Source organism: Echiichthys vipera (genome assembly GCF_963691815.1).
Source record: "Echiichthys vipera genome assembly, chromosome: 2".
Taxonomy (NCBI): domain Eukaryota; kingdom Metazoa; phylum Chordata; class Actinopteri; order Perciformes; family Trachinidae; genus Echiichthys; species Echiichthys vipera.
Window position 1 is genome coordinate 24,222,149 of NC_139827.1, and position 19,777 is coordinate 24,241,925.

The following is a 19,777-nucleotide window of genomic DNA, read 5'->3' on the forward strand; positions in this document are numbered from 1 at the left end:
CAAGATGATTTGATCAAGCTAACTGCAGTGAACACATTCTCCTGCAATTTGACAATCCAGGTGAGTTCCAAGAGGTTCAACCTCCAGGTAAAGGTGATGGAGCCGGTGTTTGGACTTTCCATCCTGGGAACCTGTGCAGCAATCCCTGTAGGTGTGAAGAGATTGTTTGTGGCCAACATCCAGACAGGCAAACCTGTTCACTTCCTGTGGACTTTTGATCTCCACCACCTCCACAAGGCCCCACATATGGGCAAAGAGGTCAGATCACTCAGCTTATGAATAATAATGACGAATAAATATCACAATATTGCAAACTGCTGTTAAAAATAGTGATGTTGCCTTCATGAAACCACACAGGTGTTCTACACGCCGGAAGAACCAGGTGTACTGACCATCTACCTGAAGGCCTTCAACTCCCTGAGCAATCAGAACGTCACCAAGCACATCCTGGTGCAGAACCTGCTGACATCGGCCGTCTTGTACGCAGCACCTCGGGACACTTTCATCAATAAGACGGTGACCCTGACGGCCAGTGTCACACCCAGATCTAATCCTGTGGAGTGCTTGTGGGACTTTGGCGACGGCTCTTCTCCGACTCACACAAACACCACAGCTGTGGGTTATGAGTACAGACACCCAGGACACTACCTGGTCCAAGTATGTTTCTTTGAACTACGTTTTTCCATGTACTCTACAGATCGGTTATTTATTTGTTGATCTGTGACATCTTCCCAGTTTTGAGATTTCACCAGCTTGTTTTCCTTTTTGCCAGGTAAACTGCAGTAACCTAGTGAGCTGGGTGTTGGCCCAGGTGGAGGTAAACATCAGTGTGTTAGAGTGTGAAGAGCCAGAAGTGCAGGTGGTTCAAGCCCCCCGTCTGGCCATCTGGCGCTACCAGCCCACTTTGGTGGAGGCCAGCGTGGACCTGAAAGGTTGCCTACGCTACGGAGCTCAGTACCTCTGGCAGATACTCTCGACACCCTCCTGTGATAATGACAAAGATCACCGTGTTAACTCCGGGATGGTGAATCAGCCCTCTCAGTCTTTGCTTGTCCCGGCAATTCGCCTCCCGGTGGAGGTGGATGTGCGGCGGCTGCAGCTGTCGTTGCCTAGGATGACTTTGGCAGCAGGAAACTACACATTGGTGTTTTCTATGTCCTATGAAGGTGTGCCGCTGAGAAAGGCTGCCTGTCTGCAGCTCAGTGTAATGGCTACCAGGTGAGTGGAGAAACACAACATTTTACAGTATGAAATGAATCCACCTAAAATCCTTTAATTTTTTTCTGTAATATAGCCTCCCAACACAAGCGTTTCACACATTTGTATTATAACCAGAGTGACAATAACCTTCTTGAATCTTGAATCAGTTGTTTGCTAAATGAATGCCAGTTATAATAGATTTTCTGAAAAAACAAATAAACAAACAGCTCGGGCATCCACAAGGAAGAAGAAACGCATTCAGCAAACCATAATGTGTGAAAAAGTTGTGTATGTGATGTGCGTAAAAATGATGAATATGTTCTAACGGGAAGTCAAATCAACCAATCAGGAGGTTTCCTCTTTGCGTAGGTTTGCAAAGATGTTTAAGCAAATCTCCACAGAAGTGCAACTCTAATTTAACTGCGTTGATCTGTAGAGCAATACCTTGATAACTACTTGGGGGTTAACAAGTTAAATGTGAATGTTGCACTCTTTGATCTTTTTTTATGTTCATTATAACTATTTTTCCTGTCAGGATGATGCCCATCATAGAAGGGGGCACCTACAGGGTCTGGTCAAGGACACAGGACCTGAAGCTCAGTGCGGTTCAGTCCTACGATCCGAACATGGACCCAGACAGCCAGTCACTACTCCACTACCACTGGGAGTGTCAAAGCACTTCGAAGGTAAGGGCAGGCATATGAAGAGCTACTTGTAAAAACTATGTGTCAGATTTTGAGCCACACGTTGGTATCAAATTGGAGAACCACGTAGTAAAAATGGAAGGGAGCTGTTCAGTGCAGGAGAAAGGAGAAAAATGTATTTGCTCAAGACCTGCAGCTGTGAACACGTAACGACCAAAAAGCAAAAACAATGTAAGAATAAAATATGAGAAAAAGTAGAACTCACTCTCAATATACAAATTTGTATAAACAACATAAATGAACTACTTAAGTGGATTACATGTTGGTAAAGGAGTAACAGGAAGAAATTTTCACTTATATGGTCCTACCCCTTCTCCAAGGTTCTCATACATTGCAAGCTTGAAATTCTGGCAGTATTTAGATTCAATAGATGAAAAAAATCCTTAGTGTCCCGGAGCTGAATGTGTCCTTGGTCACAGTGCAATAGTCAGTTGCTTAACACTACAATAAAAACATGACATCTTAAAACATAAGAGATGCTTCACATTAACAACATGGCAGCTTAAAATAAAACGAACCACAAAAAGTGCAAAAAAATGCTGGTGTCTATCTAAATGTATTCTTGCATTGTCTCCAATGCGCTTAAGCTCAGTGGTGTACATCCAGTGAGCCAGACTCATTTAAATATAGTGGATATTAGTCACTTGGAAAAAAATGAATGTAGTCATATGGACCTTTTCAATGGAATTCCATTGCTAGGCAACAGCCTTGGTCCTTTAAAATCCTGCCGTCACACACACTGCAACAGGAAATAAACTAGGACACATTTAGTATGTTTTTGTTTACATCTTTAAAAAGGTCCATACATATTAAAGGAATTCTTACCTTTCTTGCATATATCAAAGCGCTTCCCTCCAAAGTCCCACCCTCTTCCCCCTGCCTGACCTCTGACGCTCCCTCGACACATGCTGCGTTCGCGTGCCATGGGAAGATCCGAAACTTCGACTTCCCATGGCGCTCTAACACAGCATGAGCAGGGCAAGTTAAACGGAGCGACAGATGACAGACGGGAAGCTATTTATTCGGACCGAATAAAATGATTGGTCAGGCTTTTATCAGGAATAAATGAGAATTGAATATATTTGAGTTTCACACCAAGTGGATTTCTTTAAGTCTTAGTGTGCCATACGCTGATTAGGATCATTTTAAGATTACAAAAGAAAAGAGTAAAAATGCCATAAAGGTAAGAATAGCTTTAAATTATATCTATTGTTTATTAGTACATTCTGTCCCGATGTATCTGGTAGAATAGTAAATGATGAGGGAACAAATGATGTTTTAGATGTTTTCAAGTACGGGAGGACTCAGTAGAGATTTTTGCTGTTTTTTGCTGCTTTTCCTCGTGTGGTTAGACAGAATTCTCTCCCACTTTATTCTCAATATTTGGCTTTAGTCGAATAGAAAAAAGAGTGTTGAATTGCCAAACCAAACTCTACTCTCATGCATCTTATTGGGCCTTTTTTTTAATGATGAAGTCATATGACAGAGTTTGGAAGACAGATTTGATTCTTCAAAAGAGACTGTGGAAAAGTTGCGTAATGGTCATCTGGTCCTGAGTACTTTAGCTGCCTTCAGAGAGGCATCAATGTGGAGAGGAGAACTCAGTTCAGGACAGTTTGTGAGTGTTTCTTTTGAATCCTGTGTGTGAATTCATTTAGTGTTTTTCACAGTCACCATTTTCTTGGCTGGGTAGGAACACATTCTGTCTGTACCACAATATAAGACCCAGTGGGATGGGTGTGTCGTGTGTGTGTGTGTGTGTGTGTGTGTGTGTGTGTGTGTGTGTGTGTGTGTGTGTGTGTGTGTGTGTGTGTGTGTGTGTGTGTGTGTGTGTGTGTGTGTGTGTGTGTGTGTGTGTGTGTGTGTGTGTGTGTGTGTGTGTGTGTGTGTGTGTGTGTGTGTGTGTCTACATCTAAGCAGACAGGCATTTAAAGGGTTATGTAACCGTTTAGAGATAAATTCAGCATTCCACAGCTGCTGCTTTGCTCCCCGCCCTAACATTTACAGTACACACGTAGACAACATGCACACATAACACACACACACACTCACAGCTGATGATAAAGAAAAAAGAGGGGACACTCTGACCACAAAGAGTGAAACAGCTTCGCAGTCTGGTAGGAGTGACACATGGATAAAAGGAGTCGACAGGGACACAAGTTGATTTAATGTTCTACTCTGTCACACACACAAATATCATCGAAGGAGAGAGTTGGTTTCATTCAATTTTACACGGAGTTGACTCTTTAACTTTTCTCTGAAGTAGACAAAGTCTAATATCACATTATTTTTTATATTTGACTTGGGTATGTAGGGCTTTACAAACAAGAGGACTTAAAGTCAGTTCATGAGTAGCGGGGTGATTTGATCTCTTCTGTGGCGTTAGATCCTGGCGGCAGCCCTCTGAAATAACTCTGCTTTTCTTAAAGATTTTTTAAGGTAATCCAGTAAAGAGAGAATTGCAAAGCAACTTGGCCCAATTTCCCCCTCCCAATTTCTGCCTGCAGGGTGCAGAGCACTGCTCCAGTCTTAACTTCGGCCTGGGCACCAGCGATCCGGTGCTGGGAATCTCTGGGTCTGAGCTGGAAGCGGGCGTCGAATACACTTTCAGACTGACCATCAGCAAAGACGGCATGGCACCAGAGTCCACCACGCAGACTGTAAGTGCACTCATTCTCATTCATTTTTGTGACCCTTGCTACGGGTCACAAAAATGATAAAATGGCATTGATAAGAGGACACTGGGCCTCACAGACATTCCCCAAAATCTTAATTTTTCTTAAATTTGTTCTTAAGAATGGTTGGTGAACAAGGCCCATTGTTCTAGTGATGGGTATCACAAGGATTTTATCAGTACCAATATTGATACTGCTTATCAATTCCAATACTTAGCGATAAAACTCTCCATAAAGTAATACTAAAAACAAAGCCATGAAAAGATGTAACACGAATTTCATTTTTACCTTTTTTGCAGAAATAGCCAGTTAAATTGTTTTCTGTAGTTCTAATGAGGAAAAAGCAATCGCAACAAAAGTCTGGTCTAACAACAAAAAGTAATAGCTACATGTGGTTGCCAGGAGGGCTTACACTAAATTTAAATGAGCAAAACTCGGAGGAGCAGCCTGTGACTAAAATGAGAATTGCTGATCCACTTTAATCAGTGGGTGGAACTTGAAAGTGTTTATTCACCCACAAATAAACTGTGCACACACTGCACTGCTACATTCACAGCTGCTAACTTCATACAAGCCGTAATCCTCCCAGCCGATCAATCACTAATCATGCTATCATGCTAAATTTACCACAAATTTACTTTGACATTTCTGTACTTACATTATAGACAGACACATACACCAATACGATACATCTACAATTAGTTAATATGGGGTGATATATCAGCCTAGCTGATTTATCTATCTAATGCTAATAAACACACCTTATTATAATGACTATAGACAAGTGAGACATTTGTCATGGTGCTATCATTTCTTACTGTAACATTAACATGTCAAGCATGTGAGAAATGATTTGTCATCGACCTTTCACTCACTCTGCCCTTAAAGGCTAGAAGGAGCTCTGCTGTCAGAGCAGTGGCTCTCTTTGCAATTTGTGACACATGGCGGTCAAGAAGTGTCTCCGGTGGAACACAGTGGAAGATGCAGTGGTAGTGTTTGCTTTGGCTTTTGCTGCAGTATCAATGTAGCGATGAGTCACAGTGATGATGTTCAATATTTTCAGCTTCTATTTGGCCATGCTTACTGAAGGATAGACTTGTACTGTATTTCTTTTACTCATGTCATACTTATCAATCACAGTATTCACAGTATTTTCAAGAATGTCAAGTTGTCAGTGCTCTCTATTCCTTCCTTCAAAGCCTTTGCTTTCCTATCTCCTTCATTGATCAGCAGCTCAACAAACAGGGTAAGTTGATGCCAGCTCTATTTGATGAGATAAAATGAAGGGTATAGGAAAAGTTGGAAATTGGAGGAAGGTAAATGTGCTCTACCTAAACATTTTGAGTTCCTCTGTGGTACTGATGGGAGTGATTGTATCCTATCCACTAAGTGAATTTGTGTGTGTGTGTGTGTGTGTGTGTGTGTGTGTGTGTGTGTGTGTGTGTGTGTGTGTGTGTGTGTGTGTGTGTGTGTGTGTGTGTGTGTGTGTGTGTGTGTGTGTGTGTGTGTGTGTGTGTGTGTGTGTGTGTGTGTGTGTGTGTGTGTGTGTGTGAGAAAGGTGCTGGTCCAGAGTGGCCATATCCCCATGGTATCGCTGGAGTGTGTGTCCTGTAAGGCCCAGTCCATCTACGAGGTCAGCCAGAACTCATATGTCTACCTCAGAGGAACCTGCACCAACTGCCAGGGCTTTCACCGTGGGGTAAACACACACATACACGCAGTGGCACAAGCATGCGCAACTAAATGAGTTCACTGCACCACAGAGACAACAGTGAAATCAGCATTTCCAGATCCTTTCCCTCCTCCTGCCCCTCCTGCTCTCTCCTTTATTCAGACTTTCCCTGGGATTTGTGATGCAGGCAGTTATGTGTGTGTGTGGGTAACAGAATGAGGTAATTTGTTCAACTGGAGCCAGAGCGAATGTTTGGTGATTACTAATGCAGGGCAACATTTTGAAAGACAAAATACTTGTTGAGTCACTGAGCCTTAAATTGCAAATACCAGCTGACTGCGTTCAGCTCTTGTCTAACATAGGTCACTTTTTTACAATGACACTGTAGAAAGCTGTCACTCAAGAGGCAGTGCCCCTAATTATTCATAAACTTTAACCTCATTAAAATAGAAACTAGCCTAGTACAACATTCGTCCCATTAGTGTTGACATAGAGATATGACCTAAACAGACAAGAATGTTTTTTTGTACCAGGCCTTAAATAGTTTTACTTATGCTGAAAACGGCCTGTTTAACATGGGGGTCAATGAGAAACTGCTCTTTTATGAAACCTGCCCCTAGTGGCCACTCAGATTTTGACACTTCCTTATTGGATCAACCAGGAAGTCTCTGTGGTGGGGGCTTGGTTTATGGGCCTCATCCTCAACCCAACTACTCCTTTTCACAAACTGCTGCACAGGAAACATGCTTAAAGCAATAAGCTGTTTTTTGTTTTTTTGTCCTTACCTTTAATGAAAGCTTTCAGTCTGGATATCACCACTAATTTAATGTATTAATGCCTTTATATTTCTATATAATCACCAATGGTAGCTTGCCTTTGATAAAATCTTTCTCTCTCTGCTTCTCAGCGCTGGACTGCCATGACGCTGCAGAACGAGACTCTGGTCCTAGACTCTTCTTCTACCACCACAGGAAGTGACGGCATGAATCTGGTGCTGCGGAAGGGCGTCCTGCGCCACAAACACTCCTACAACTTCACCCTGCACGTTACCGATGGCAGTCTGGATGGCGAGGGCGCCGCCTCCATCACTCTGCACCACAACATGCCCCCAGCTGGCGGGCAGTGTCACCTGAAAGGGGGAGGGGAAGCGGGGGTAGAGTACAGCGTGGGGGATGGCGAGGGTTGGAGGATACGCACACTGTTGGACCGGGTGCACTTCAACTGCTCTGGTAGGCAGACGGGAAGAGGTGGCCTCAACACACTTACTTTGTTCTCATTATTTCCAATTTTTTGATTTCGTCAAATCTGTCCTGTCTAGTCAGCGGTTTTCTCCCTCCTTTACTCATCACGTATTTACCAACATCCTCCTCTTTTCTTATCTTGTTTGTTTTTCTCACTTTCTTGCCTCCAGGTTACAGTGATCTAGGGGTGTCAGAGACTCCTTTGCTCTACAGTTTACTGGTGACGCGCTGCAGAGAAGACTACTGCGAGGACTTCTGTGTGTACAAAGGAAGCAGCCCAGAGCATTCGGCCTTCCTGCCCCCAGGCTTCAGCTCAGCGCGCCACCTTGTTTCTGTATGCATCACAGTGGAGGACCACCAGGGAGCTGCCATCACCGCACTGAACGAGTAACTACAGTTTATTCCAAACCAATTAAAGTTATAATCTGTAAGATTTGAGATATATTGTTTTTAGCGGCCTCTTTGGCGGTAAGAAGTTACTGCAGGCGTGCCTGTGTGACCTCATCTCCTCATCTCTTTTCCTCAGCCTTTATCGATGCACAAAAGAAGTAACCCCCATAACATTACCAAGCCGCTTTCTAGTTTTTATTAACTCTGCTGAGCGTTCTTGATGCTGAATGTAACAAGCCAGAAAAAACACAGAAGGGCTAGTTGTCTATTGGAAAAGGAAAGGAGTCCATTGCCTTTTTTAGCGTGTTTTCCTGCGTTTAAAAAAAACTTGCATGTACATGCTAATTTGAGTGGAAAAGGGTATATAATTTTACTGTACAAATTTAAAATTTGAAATACTGTTGTTGTAAGTATGTGTTAGCTCTAGGTTGACTATCACAATTTATAACCATCAGTACTGTAGAAACACACCCAAGTCCACACAAATATAGCAAACACTTAACACTAAAACACTATATTCAGTTTAAAGTGCTTTTTGTTTTGTGTTTGTGTCCAGGTCCATCGAAGTCGTGATGCCAGATCCGCCCCCTGAGTACAACAGCCTTCCCCATTGGCTGTCTGAGCTGACTGACAGCAAACTTAAAAAGCTGTTGGAGCAGGGAGACTCCCAGAGGGTCCGAGAGTTATCGTTGGCTCTTATTACAGTCCTAAATGAGGTAGAATCCAATTAATGCATTTATACGTCCAATTATTTATCATTCGATAACACATGATGCGTACTGTATTTACCTTCCTCCAGTATGAGCAGACCAGGGAGTCGGTGCAGATGTCCCGCGGAGAGCGCAATTACCGAGTCCGAATCCGCAGCAACATCACCAGAGCGCTGACCGCTCTAGACCTGACCACTGTCAATGACATCCAGCAGACCTCTGCTGCTTTGGCTCAGTGCACGGTGAGCAGGATGAGAGTGAGTCGAGGTGTGGAGGGGAAGGAAAGAAAGGAGTGTCATCGAAAAAGAATAAAGCTAGAAAAAGAAGGAAACAGCCATGAAGAGCAAATGAATGATGAGGTGTGTGTTTTCCAGGTGAGCCGAGAGTTCATCTGTGAGGAGTGTCAAAACAGCACTCTGAACAAGCTGGAGTCCATGCTTAAGATACTGCAAACTGACACCAGGCAGGGCACCGTCACCCCTACTGAGATAGCTGACAACATCCTGAACATCATGGGTAAGAGAGACGGTTGTCTATGTCTCTGTAAGTCCGTCATCTCATTGTTGCTGTGTCTGATCGGAAGTGATATGTAACATTAATCAGGAGCTATTAACAAGTCTTTAAATCATGCATGATTATTGCTAAGTGAAGGGTAATGACCAAGAAACAATGGCTGCCATGATATGTAGACAGTGTGGCTATATTTAACTAGTGTTATGTGCACATACGAGTAGATGTGCTGTAAAACTGCTACTCTTGATCTTAATATTTATGTATTTATGTTACTCTTTCATCCATCTTCGGTAGATATTTGGAAAATTTATAAAGTTGGTATCCTGAAAAAAAAAAAACTCCAGTGAAACTTCTTTTCCTCACCATATCTTCTTTCCCGATTTCGTATCCTCTCCCTCCCTCCAGGTGATCTGATCCACCAGGTCAGCCAGTCAACTTACAAGTCTTACCTCCAGCCTGCCTACTTGGATTCCCCCTCACTCCACTCCACCTCCTCTTTTTCCTCCACTGGTGAGGAGCAAGGTGAGCCCCCGTTAGACCCCTCTCCCTCCTCAGTGGAGCTGCAACCTCTGCGAGTGGCGGCCAAGGCTTACAGCCTGTCCTCTGTCCTCATGCGGATCCTCATGCACGCCCGCGTGCTCAATGAGGAGCCACTGGTGCTGAGGGGAGCCGAGATCGCCGCCACAGGAAAACTGGCGGACCCCCAGAGCCTGCTCTGCTACCATGGCAACGACAGTCCAGGTAGCCTTGTGTAATTAGTTTCTCATGAGCTTATGAAAGTTCTGTTTCTGTAGTTGGAAAAGTCCATCCCCTATATCTTTAAGAAGGTTTTGTTCATAAAAAAGGGAAGAAAGACATGCATCATAATGATTTATTTCATGGCTCAATCTCCTCTTTCATATTTCTAGAGTGCCAGCGTTTCTCCATCCCCCGAGCATTCAACTACAGTCTTGGCAGAGCTGCTGCAGGAAACAGCATCATGCAGCTACTGTTTCAGGTAACATGATGGAAATCATTCAGGCAAGGATAAACTTCTGTGTTAAACTTTTTCTTTGGATCGCTGTTAAAGAACTTGGCAGCGTAAAAAATCTGCTGGTGCCAAATGCTGCATTCCCACCCAAAGTACTTGGAACTTTTATTCAAAACGACAACTTTACATAAACTAAAAGTTTTCCTACAGCCCATTGCTATCTGTGTTTCCACCCTGCTGCTGGTTGCAGGTAAATACACTCTACAGCCTCTGAAGTCTGTTTCATCTAAAAAAAAAAAAAAGCCTAATTTTACTTTTAATGTTATTAGAAAAAGACAAATGTCCTCCCCTCATCCTAAAATAGTCCTAAATAGACACAAGATTACGTCCTTGTTTTATGAATGAAGCAGTACACTACTTGAAGTAGCAGCGCTGTGTGTCTGACCAACCAGTGATGGTCATCCCTGCAAACCCCGCCTGAACTTGTCCCCGGAAAAAGTAAACGGAAATGAATTTAGATCCTGGTCCCTGCAGTTGAAAATAAGTTCCTAAAAAGGTTTCTAGTCCCTGGGGAAATTTCCTGCAGTCAAAAAGGGGCTAAAGTTTCTCATCAGTGCACACAGAGCTGTACTTGATATACTGAAAAAAAAAGTGGGGTGACATTGCCTCCACACAGCTCTCACAGACTGTTCCCCAATACGTGAAGTATCCTCATTTTCGCAGCCAACTAACATGCATGCGCAACCGGACCGCCTGTCAAAATGAACAGAGAAACTTGATGCACACAGAGGGAGAGTGACCCCCTTACTCCTCTATATCTTTAAATAGCAAGTATTTGTTTTCTGTATTGCATGTCTTTCAGCCTTTTTCGGTTTTACCATCACTTCATCAGACCCCCTCCTATCATTTTCTCTCCCTCCTTCTTTTCCTCACCAGGTGGAGTCCAACCCCTTCCCCTTCAACTATGTGGCAAACTACACCGTCTCTACCGAGGTGGCATCCATGGAGTTCCGCACTGAAAATGGCACCCAGATTCCCATCTCCGGACTGGACGACAGTCTAGCCATCACCGTTGCTGTAAACAATGGAAGTAGCGGAGCTGAAGTGGGTCCTGAGGGCTCTGCTGCCGGAGGGGTCCTCACAGCTGCAGCTGTCAACATCAGCCACTGTGAGTCAGTCATCGTCAGGGTCAGCACAGGAAACACCAACCGACAGGCAGGGCTGTTCGTACAGCTCAATTTCACCTCTCTGGAGGGTGAGTTCCTGCATACATACATTATGTGGTGTATTCAATACAATAAACTCACATTGGTGAAGCTTTCAATGTTCAGTGTTTGTTGAAACTGTGCGAGGAAGGTTTTTTGAAGCTGTAATAGCAGTAGTATTGTGCTGGATTGCATTATTAAAGACACTCGTTTCCTCCTCATTTTTATTTTTCTCACTTTGATGCAAATGTGATGTTGCAATAAAGAGTAATTCTGTGTTGTTTTGGCACCCCTCTCTGCATGAGAGAGGCTGTGGACGGTTTGAATGGGCTTGCCAACATTTAGCTGTTATATGGGCCAAATAGCGAGATTATTATATAATATCCCTCTAGAGGTTAAACAGAACTCCATGAACTCAGTTTGTGACTCATATAACTGCCTGGTTTTGTCCAAGCAGTGACTGCAAAATTAAGCCAACACAGAAGTGCCAAAAACTGCAGTTCCTCGAACCACCACTTAAGGCTGGCTCCAACACGAGTCATTGGACCTAGAGGCTCATATTAAAATGTCCAACTTTACAGCAGAAATAAACACCACAGCCTGTTTTGGTCTCTATAGGTAATTTCCCCTTTCATGACAACTGTACCGAGAGGGGATTTTCATATATAGCTGACCTGTTTAAATTGTACGTATTAAGGCTTAAAGCTGTAGGCTTCATTCAACCCACCTCAGCTTCATCCACGTTCAACTTCTCTGCCCATTTGGGGAGCGAAGCAGAGTCAAGATGTTGGTGACGAAGAAACCTATTGGTGTATGGGGTGTTGCACTTAGACTGTGTCCATATTTTATACAGTCTACGGTTCAGTCATTTGGTGACACAACATGCTTCCTAGAAGCGGTTTGATAAATTATTATTTTTACTTTGTGAGTTTATTTTTTTTTATCTTTCCCTCTCCAGATGCCACAGAGAAGTATAAAAGAGAAGAGGATATGGAGGAGCCATACGTCACAGCCTACCTTCACTCACATGAAAGACCCAATGAGTTCAACTGCACAGACAAAAAACGCATCTCACTCAGTATGACCAGGGGGCAAGATCTCGACCACAGGAAATACACCTTCTTCCTGTCGCCAGAGTAAGAGCTCTTGTTCATCCACTGCTGTGTAATGTGATGTATACTACTACTAACCAAGCAGTTAATTTGGGATTTTGTTTTAGTTCAATTCCATCATAAACAAACACCTCCATGCTGTGTTGCTCAGGTCGTACGACACTACTCAGGACTACTTCATCAATGTGAGCACAGCCTGCAGTTCCACCTCTCGGCCTGTGGGTGTTCGCCTGGAGGTCGGGGTGTTTGCCTCTCTGTGTCAGTACTTCAGTGAGAGGGAGAAGCAGTGGCGGACAGATGGCATGGTTCCCCTAGCAGAAACCAACGCCAGCAGAGCTGTTTGTCGCACCAGGCACCTCACAGCCTTTGCCGCGGGCCTGTTCGTCCCGGCCAATGCCATCAGCTTTAAACTGCCAGTCAGTATCACAAAAAACACTTTTTTTTCTGCACATGCACCAGATAAACACACACTTTTTTCACAAGCATTTTTCTTGTCCCTCAGGAGCGTTCTGGTGCACCAAGCTTGGTTGTGCTGTTGGTGTGTGTGTTGGGCTTACTTAGCTATGTTGTGGCAGCAGCCATCCTGCACAAGCTGGACCAACTGGATCTACGCCGGGCTGGTATTGTCCCACTCTGCGGCCAAGACGGACTCTTCAAGTACGAGGTCCAAGTCAAGACTGGCTGGAGCCGAGGGGCAGGTGAGTCAGGGAGGGGGACACTTGTCAGGATGGTACAGAGTGGACATACTGTAGGTGTTATTGAAGAGCTCAATGAGTATTTACAGTGCAATATAAATACTTCCTTACTATTGTACTGGATAAAAAAGACAACCCTTGTTGTAGTTTTTTACATACGTAATATGTTATGAAGGGCCCATATAAACTAGTTTTCATATTCATACTTACGTATACGTTGAGTTTCAGCATGAAGGTTAAAAAAAAAGACAATCTTTTTCTCATACTGTCTGAATATACCTGTATTCATCCTCTGTCTGAAACGCTCTATTTTAGCGCCTGTCTCTTTAAGAACTCCTCGCACAAAAGCCCAGTCTGCTCTGATTGGTCAGCGTTTCTAGTACTTTTGCTTCTGTACTTTCTGCATCTCTGCACCCTTATTGCAGTCTGTGAATGACTGTAGCAGCACTTTCTACCTAAATATAGTATAGTTGTGGCATCACAACTGTACAAAGGTCCTGACGGCCTGTTTAAAATCACAATTTCTGAATACAGACTGTGTGCATTTTTCTGTGGATTGAGCGTTTTGATACTTTCGCTGTATTTATTTAACACTGTGACCTGCTTTATAATCTAAAAAGACATGGTAATCTCACTTTTGACAATATGGGACCTTTAAAGAAAAGAAGCTCTCTGAATTAAACAAAGTAGATAGATAATATAATAAAACATATTTCAAGTTTAGAAAAAATTATAATCTAGAGAGACGTAGAGGGAGATAAAGAGAGCATTTTAGACACGTGCTCTGACATTTTTGTGTAGCCTGTGTTTGAACAACCCTCCTTTATAAAGTGTAGTTTCTGTAACAAAACTGATTCGGGCCTTAATTATTTGAAAAGCAAAAAATGCATTGCTGCAAGTTAAACATGTTGGTCAAAAGTTGAGTGTCTGCAGAGTGCAGAATTTGTGGAAAAAGATGAATGATACACCTTTATTGATCCCCACTGGGGAAATGTGGTGGTTACAGCAGTACAGTAGAAGCAACAGAGGTAAATACAGATATAAGAAGACAGTATAGAAGAAATAAATAATAACTAATAGATTAGCTAAACAGAATGGAATAAAAATACAAACTATACGCGAGTAATCGAATGACAAGATTACGTTAAGTGAGTAAGGCTGGAAAAAGTGTCAGTGGTGTGATTAATGGTAGCAGAGTCAGCAGGTCTATGTAAACAGTATTCACACCAGACTAATATATGATATGATAAAGTATGTGACTCGAGATAGTGAGGAGCCTCTCTCTGTCCCTGCAGGCACCACGGCTCATGTGGGAATCAGTTTGTACGGACGTGAGAGCCGCAGTGGACACCGCCACCTCGACAGCAGAGGAGCTTTCACGCGCAACACTCTCGACATCTTTCATGTTGCCACAGATACCAGCCTGGGCAGCATCTGGAAAATCAGAATTTGGCACGACAATAAGGGTACCGATTCACATGTGCATATAAAACAAGAGACCTGTAAACACACAAACTTTACCCAGCAGATATTTGAACACATTTCTTTTGGCCATCACCCTCAGGTCTGTCACCAGCGTGGATGCTACAGTACGTCTTGGTCAAAGACTTGCAGACAGGCAGCAGCTACTACTTCTTGGTTGAGGAGTGGCTGTCGGTCGACAATGAGAAAACGGACGGACGGGTGGAGATTGAGGTGGAAGCCTCGGGTGAGAAACTACAACCGAATCATTTGTCGTAAGCGTCCTCTTGGTTGATTCTGCTTTGTTCACTCCCTCATGTTTCTCCCCGTTTCCTTCAGAGGAGGCCCTGCTTCGCCGGCTGCCGCGCCGTCTGAGGTGCGAGCTGCAGAGGGCGCTGTGTGAGAGTCACCTGTGGCTGTCGCTGTGGGAGAGGCCCCCTCGCAGCCCATTCACTCGCCTGCAGAGAGCCACGTGCTGCGCTGTGTTACTGCAGCTCTTTGTATTGGCAAACACACTGTGGTACAGCATTGTGGTGGACATGAGATACAGGTATAGGAGGAAAATGACATTTCTTTTTCCTGTGCACTCGATTTGTTCTTACATTTTTAATGCCATCCTGTGTTTGCAGCCCGCGGGCAGTGTCAAGGTTGTCTTCATTAAACGGGGAGACAGTGGCAGCAGGTGTGGTGACCTGTCTGATCGTCTATCCTCTCTACCTGCTCGTCTTCACGCTCTTCAGAATGAGCCGCAGCAAGGTAACACAAATGTGCCCGAAGCTGGAATGCAATCAAGGTTTTGATTATCTCCCATAAGCCGAACACGAAGCTGAATAATTTCTTGTGTGTGTGTGTGTGTGTGTGTGTGTGTGTGTGTGTGTGTGTGTGTGTGTGTGTGTGTGTGTGTGTGTGTGTGTGTGTGTGTGTGTGTGTGTGTGTGTGTGTGTGTGTGTGTGTGTGTGTGTGTGTGTGTGTGTGTGTGTGTGTGTGTGTGTGTGTGTGAACATCAGTGTGTGTCTGTGGAGCAGGTGCCACCACAAGTGGATCAGGAGTCGGTGGAGATTGATGACTTCCTGGACGACTCCATGGCTGGAAGTTCTTTCCTCTTTTATAACGGCGAGGTAGAGTCTCATAGGGAAAGACGGCATGTAAAAATTGAATCATGCCTGGCTCGGTTGCCTTCATGTATTTTTTACTGGATGTAGAATCGATATAATAGGAACAGTGCAGTCATGCACGGAAAAAAGTGTTCTGCTTTCCTCTTGTGTGATCATTAGAGTAGGTCTCTCTCTTTGTCTTTAACTGTCATCTGTCCATCCTTTCATCATCCTTCCTTCTCTGTCTCTCAGACCAACTCAGAGGAAACCAATGTGGATTTTCCCACTCCATCAACCAAAAGGTGAGATAATCTGTTGCCATGACAATGCATCGAGATTTGTCATGACTGAACTCGTTGGTAGAAATGCCAAATGTAATTGCAGCTGTCAGACAAAGGGAGGATGCAGGAGAATAAAGAAATAAAGAGCAGAAATAAATGAAAAGATAAAATAGATGGAAAAGAAAAAATATTTTTATAGTGGCTTATAATAAACAGGCCTACAATAGCCTACTGAAAATAGATATATAAATATAATATCTTTGTTATCTGTGGAAACTTGATCGATTAATAAATGTAAATTAATTTAAAGCATTAAAATGTGTTTTTAGCTGTTTCTTAAAACTATCAACAGAAGTTCAACAGAGGTACATTGAGCAAGCCGGCACCAGAGGACTTAACGTACGAAGGAGCTAAACTATTTAGGGCCTTGAAAACAAGTAGAATTTTTTATTTATTTTTTTTAAATCAATCCTCAACGCTACAGGTAGCCAGTTTAATGATGTTAGTACGGGTGTGATGTGTTCTCTTTTTCTGTTTTTAATTGATTTATAATTCTGCTCGGTCAGAGGTTATTGTTTTTTTTACTTCAGAAACTCTCAGAGTAAGTGAATTATTTGTTGAAGTCACACTACTTAAAAAACATTGCTTGCTGTTTATTTCAGTGGGGAGAGTTGGGGCATGGCAGAGGAAGAGCTAGAGGACAGGGATTGGCCAGAGCTGTTGAGTGATGAGTCTGTGGTGGGAGCAGTAGGGCACGGGGCAGGGCTGCCCAGACTGAAGAGGGCTCAGGGCAGCAGGCACCTCGGTGTCGACATGACCCTTAACCCTGATGACGAGGAGGGAACCGATCAACGCAACAAATATTTCACCTCCTCAGGTAAAGAAACAGAAAGTCTTTTAAATCGGTTTAAAACACAAATCACTTTTTACTCAGTTCATTGAGTCCATGAAGCATTTGGTTTCTTTTTACTGCGTGAAATGAGCGTACTGAAGTCCAAGCTGTGACTTTTTCCCTCTCAGACGAGGATCTGATCAAACACATCCTGGCAGATGGACAGAACTTCTTTCCTCAGGCAGATGAAAGTGAGATGGCAGACCTGTGAGTTTGATCATTTTTTTAATTTAATGCACCTTTTATTTATGATGGATTCATTAGCTTTGCTTAGATTTGTGGATTTGTTTGAGTTTATTATTACTTTATATATTTTATATTTTTCGTGTGTCTCAGGTCGAGCATTTTTGGAGATAAGACTGAAGTGATTCTCCTCCAGAAGCTGAATGAGCCTCCTCTTCTAGAATCTATGAGAAGAGATCCACCGAAAACTGCTTTCACCTCAAATACAGGTGTGTGTGTGTGTGTGTGTGTGTGTGTGTGTGTGTGTGTGTGTGTGTGTGTGTGTGTGTGTGTGTGTGTGTGTGTGTGTGTGTGTGTGTGTGTGTGTGTGTGTGTGTGTGTGTGTGTGTGTGTGTGTGTGTGTGTGTGTGTGTGTGTGTGTGTGTGTGTGTGCGCGCGCTCAGGTAGTCAATACTGCAAATACAAGCGTATTCATTAGAATATGATCAGTTAACATTGTTTTAACTCTTTGAAAGATAGTGACTTAACTCACAATCAAACTTGATGGAAATCTTACAGAAGAAAATATGGAAAAACTTATTCTACAAGTAAAAATCTGTGATTTTTGCTTTTACCTTTAACTTAAGTCCAAAATTTCCTTTTTGGCTGTTTGAGAAACACTGTATTGTCTGCATTGTGTCTATCAAAATTGACCAGAAAATGGCAAATAAGTCTTTTTCCCCCTTGTGATAGTCATCCTGCGACTTTGGTTCAGGGTTATTTTTCATCAAAGAATGACAGCGAGGTCCTTGTTGTCAATTGTAAATTGAATGCAGGTGCAAAAGAATCTTTCTCGCAACAACACAGTAATTGTAAAAGATTTTCAAATTACACTTTAAAAGGGCATCTGAAAGTTGTTTTCCTCATAGATGAGTTGTCTACCAAATGTTCTGCTGTTGCTCTGCATGCTTTGCTCTGGACACATGGACACACAGGACACATAAATCATCCCGGGGTTTTCAGGACAAGATTTGTAACGCTCATTAGGTAAAGAGCAAAGTTTGATGAGTCATTCAAAGGGAAAAGAGACGAGTAATGAGTAAGACTGTTTTTGTTCACTGTTGTTGCCTTTATTGAATTATGAGCTCCTCGAGAGTGATCTGAGTGTCCAGGGTCATATAGTAAATGTTTTGATGAGAAACCAGAGTATATACAGTCCATAATGCTTTAATCTTGCTGCCTGAATGTTTAATACACGTGCACTACTACTTTAATACAAGTCCTTTTGTTATCAGACAAAAAACAAGTCCAAAGGTCTTAAGGCTTCATTTATTCTTCTGTGGGGAACTTGACTAGAGTAGGTGTATTAGTTGAATAGACTTTGGAGTCCTTGTGGGTTAAGAATTTTTGTAAGAACGTGTAAAAGACCTTCAAATCCAAGATTACTCAAATGAAAACTTCTTACATTTAAATTGTCAGTACTTTGATCTTGAAAAAAATTAAATAAGTCTCTTTCTCTACATCTCCTTTCTGGTTTGTTTGATCTCTTGTACCTTCATATCTTCTTAGGTCTTTGCCTTTCACTTTGCTTGGTCAGTTCATCCTTTTACATTTTCTTTCCGTCCATAGTTGTGGCAGACGTGTGTCGTCCAAGACGGTTACCTCCCTGGTGTGGTCGTGCTGCCCTATGGGGAAGCTGGGCGGGGATCGCTCTTGCGAGCGGCATTTCCATTTGGGCGGGTCACGGGTTCAATCAGAGCGTGGCCATGATGTGGCTCATCTCCTGTTTTGCCAGTTTCCTGTGTTCCTGCCTGCTGTTGGAGCCGATTAAGGTAGACACACATTTATTCTCCTAGATGCTAGTTTACCTCACATAAACATAATCTTTTCTTCCCAATAACAACTTTATTAGTTCATATTAAAGTGTTGTGTTTACGGCTTGTTGTGCTGCCTCAATGTGGCCCAAAAATCTATTGATGCAACACAGAGGAGACACTTACGATGAATTCAAAATGCACTTTGAGCTGAAAAACAGGCTGTTTTTCCTTGTTCCTGAAAAGCTGGATTGTTGTATATATCCTGCACACACGCAATTTGGCATTTCAACTGAGGTTTTCCTAGTTTACCTTTTGGTTTGAGTTAATTCAACGACCTCTTGTCTTTTGTTTTGAAACTTTCTTTTTATATAAGTTTTCAGATCTTATTTTCCCTGGTGATCCAGTCATTCCTTGATGGCAAAATTGTCTGCATCCACTTCTGTGTAATGACCTTCTTGCTTGCCAAGATCACTTTATAAAGATAGCTGTTGTGGGGTCATGAGTCCAACTGAGATTGTACCCAAATACAGTGTAAGAAAGGAAAATCAATTTTCAAACCAAAGATTGACTGATTTCTCCAGCAAGTTCTTGCCAATATGGTTGAATAAAGGGGCAGGCCCAGAATATATAAATGTGGTCTGCCATTGTCTGTCCACATTGTCTCCAGCATTTATCCTGTCCCTGGAAACCCTGCTGTTTAGATTGACATTTAGGGGCACCTCTTGCCTTTTGAAAGACTTTCACAGCTTCATTGTCCTCGTCCCCCCCTCTGTCCCACAGGTGTTGTGTGAGGCAGTTTACTATTCAGTGTGTGTGCTTCGCCTGCGCCCGGAGGACCAGGATGTGCTGGTGGAGTTCCCCCGGGTGGAGAGAGTGGTCCAACGCGTCCCCAGGGTGAGACCGCCACAGGGCTTCGCTCTGTCTCAGGCTCGACACCAGGCCCGCAAAGTCCACATGCTACACACAATGCTGAAGGTAAGAGA

The 19,777-nt window shown here is 43.1% G+C and overlaps 1 protein-coding gene across 1 annotated transcript in view; it reads left to right on the top strand.

Annotated features, from left to right (window-relative positions):
- The window catches only part of pkd1a (polycystic kidney disease 1a), a 72,457-nt gene that overhangs the window by 41,016 nt on the left and 11,664 nt on the right, over positions 1-19,777 (top strand). Inside the window, exons 20-47 of the mRNA XM_083930715.1 lie at positions 61-258; positions 358-657; positions 773-1,218; positions 1,736-1,886; positions 4,412-4,564; positions 6,138-6,278; positions 7,159-7,480; positions 7,663-7,879; positions 8,439-8,598; positions 8,682-8,834; positions 8,967-9,108; positions 9,511-9,846; positions 10,014-10,102; positions 11,012-11,330; positions 12,239-12,416; positions 12,544-12,808; positions 12,895-13,090; positions 14,383-14,553; positions 14,652-14,795; positions 14,888-15,098; positions 15,178-15,304; positions 15,556-15,666; positions 15,895-15,944; positions 16,586-16,800; positions 16,944-17,022; positions 17,152-17,267; positions 18,607-18,809; positions 19,575-19,769. Coding sequence (XP_083786841.1) covers positions 61-258; positions 358-657; positions 773-1,218; positions 1,736-1,886; positions 4,412-4,564; positions 6,138-6,278; positions 7,159-7,480; positions 7,663-7,879; positions 8,439-8,598; positions 8,682-8,834; positions 8,967-9,108; positions 9,511-9,846; positions 10,014-10,102; positions 11,012-11,330; positions 12,239-12,416; positions 12,544-12,808; positions 12,895-13,090; positions 14,383-14,553; positions 14,652-14,795; positions 14,888-15,098; positions 15,178-15,304; positions 15,556-15,666; positions 15,895-15,944; positions 16,586-16,800; positions 16,944-17,022; positions 17,152-17,267; positions 18,607-18,809; positions 19,575-19,769 — 5,388 coding nt within the window. The remainder of the gene's footprint in view (positions 1-60; positions 259-357; positions 658-772; positions 1,219-1,735; positions 1,887-4,411; positions 4,565-6,137; positions 6,279-7,158; positions 7,481-7,662; positions 7,880-8,438; positions 8,599-8,681; positions 8,835-8,966; positions 9,109-9,510; positions 9,847-10,013; positions 10,103-11,011; positions 11,331-12,238; positions 12,417-12,543; positions 12,809-12,894; positions 13,091-14,382; positions 14,554-14,651; positions 14,796-14,887; positions 15,099-15,177; positions 15,305-15,555; positions 15,667-15,894; positions 15,945-16,585; positions 16,801-16,943; positions 17,023-17,151; positions 17,268-18,606; positions 18,810-19,574; positions 19,770-19,777) is intronic.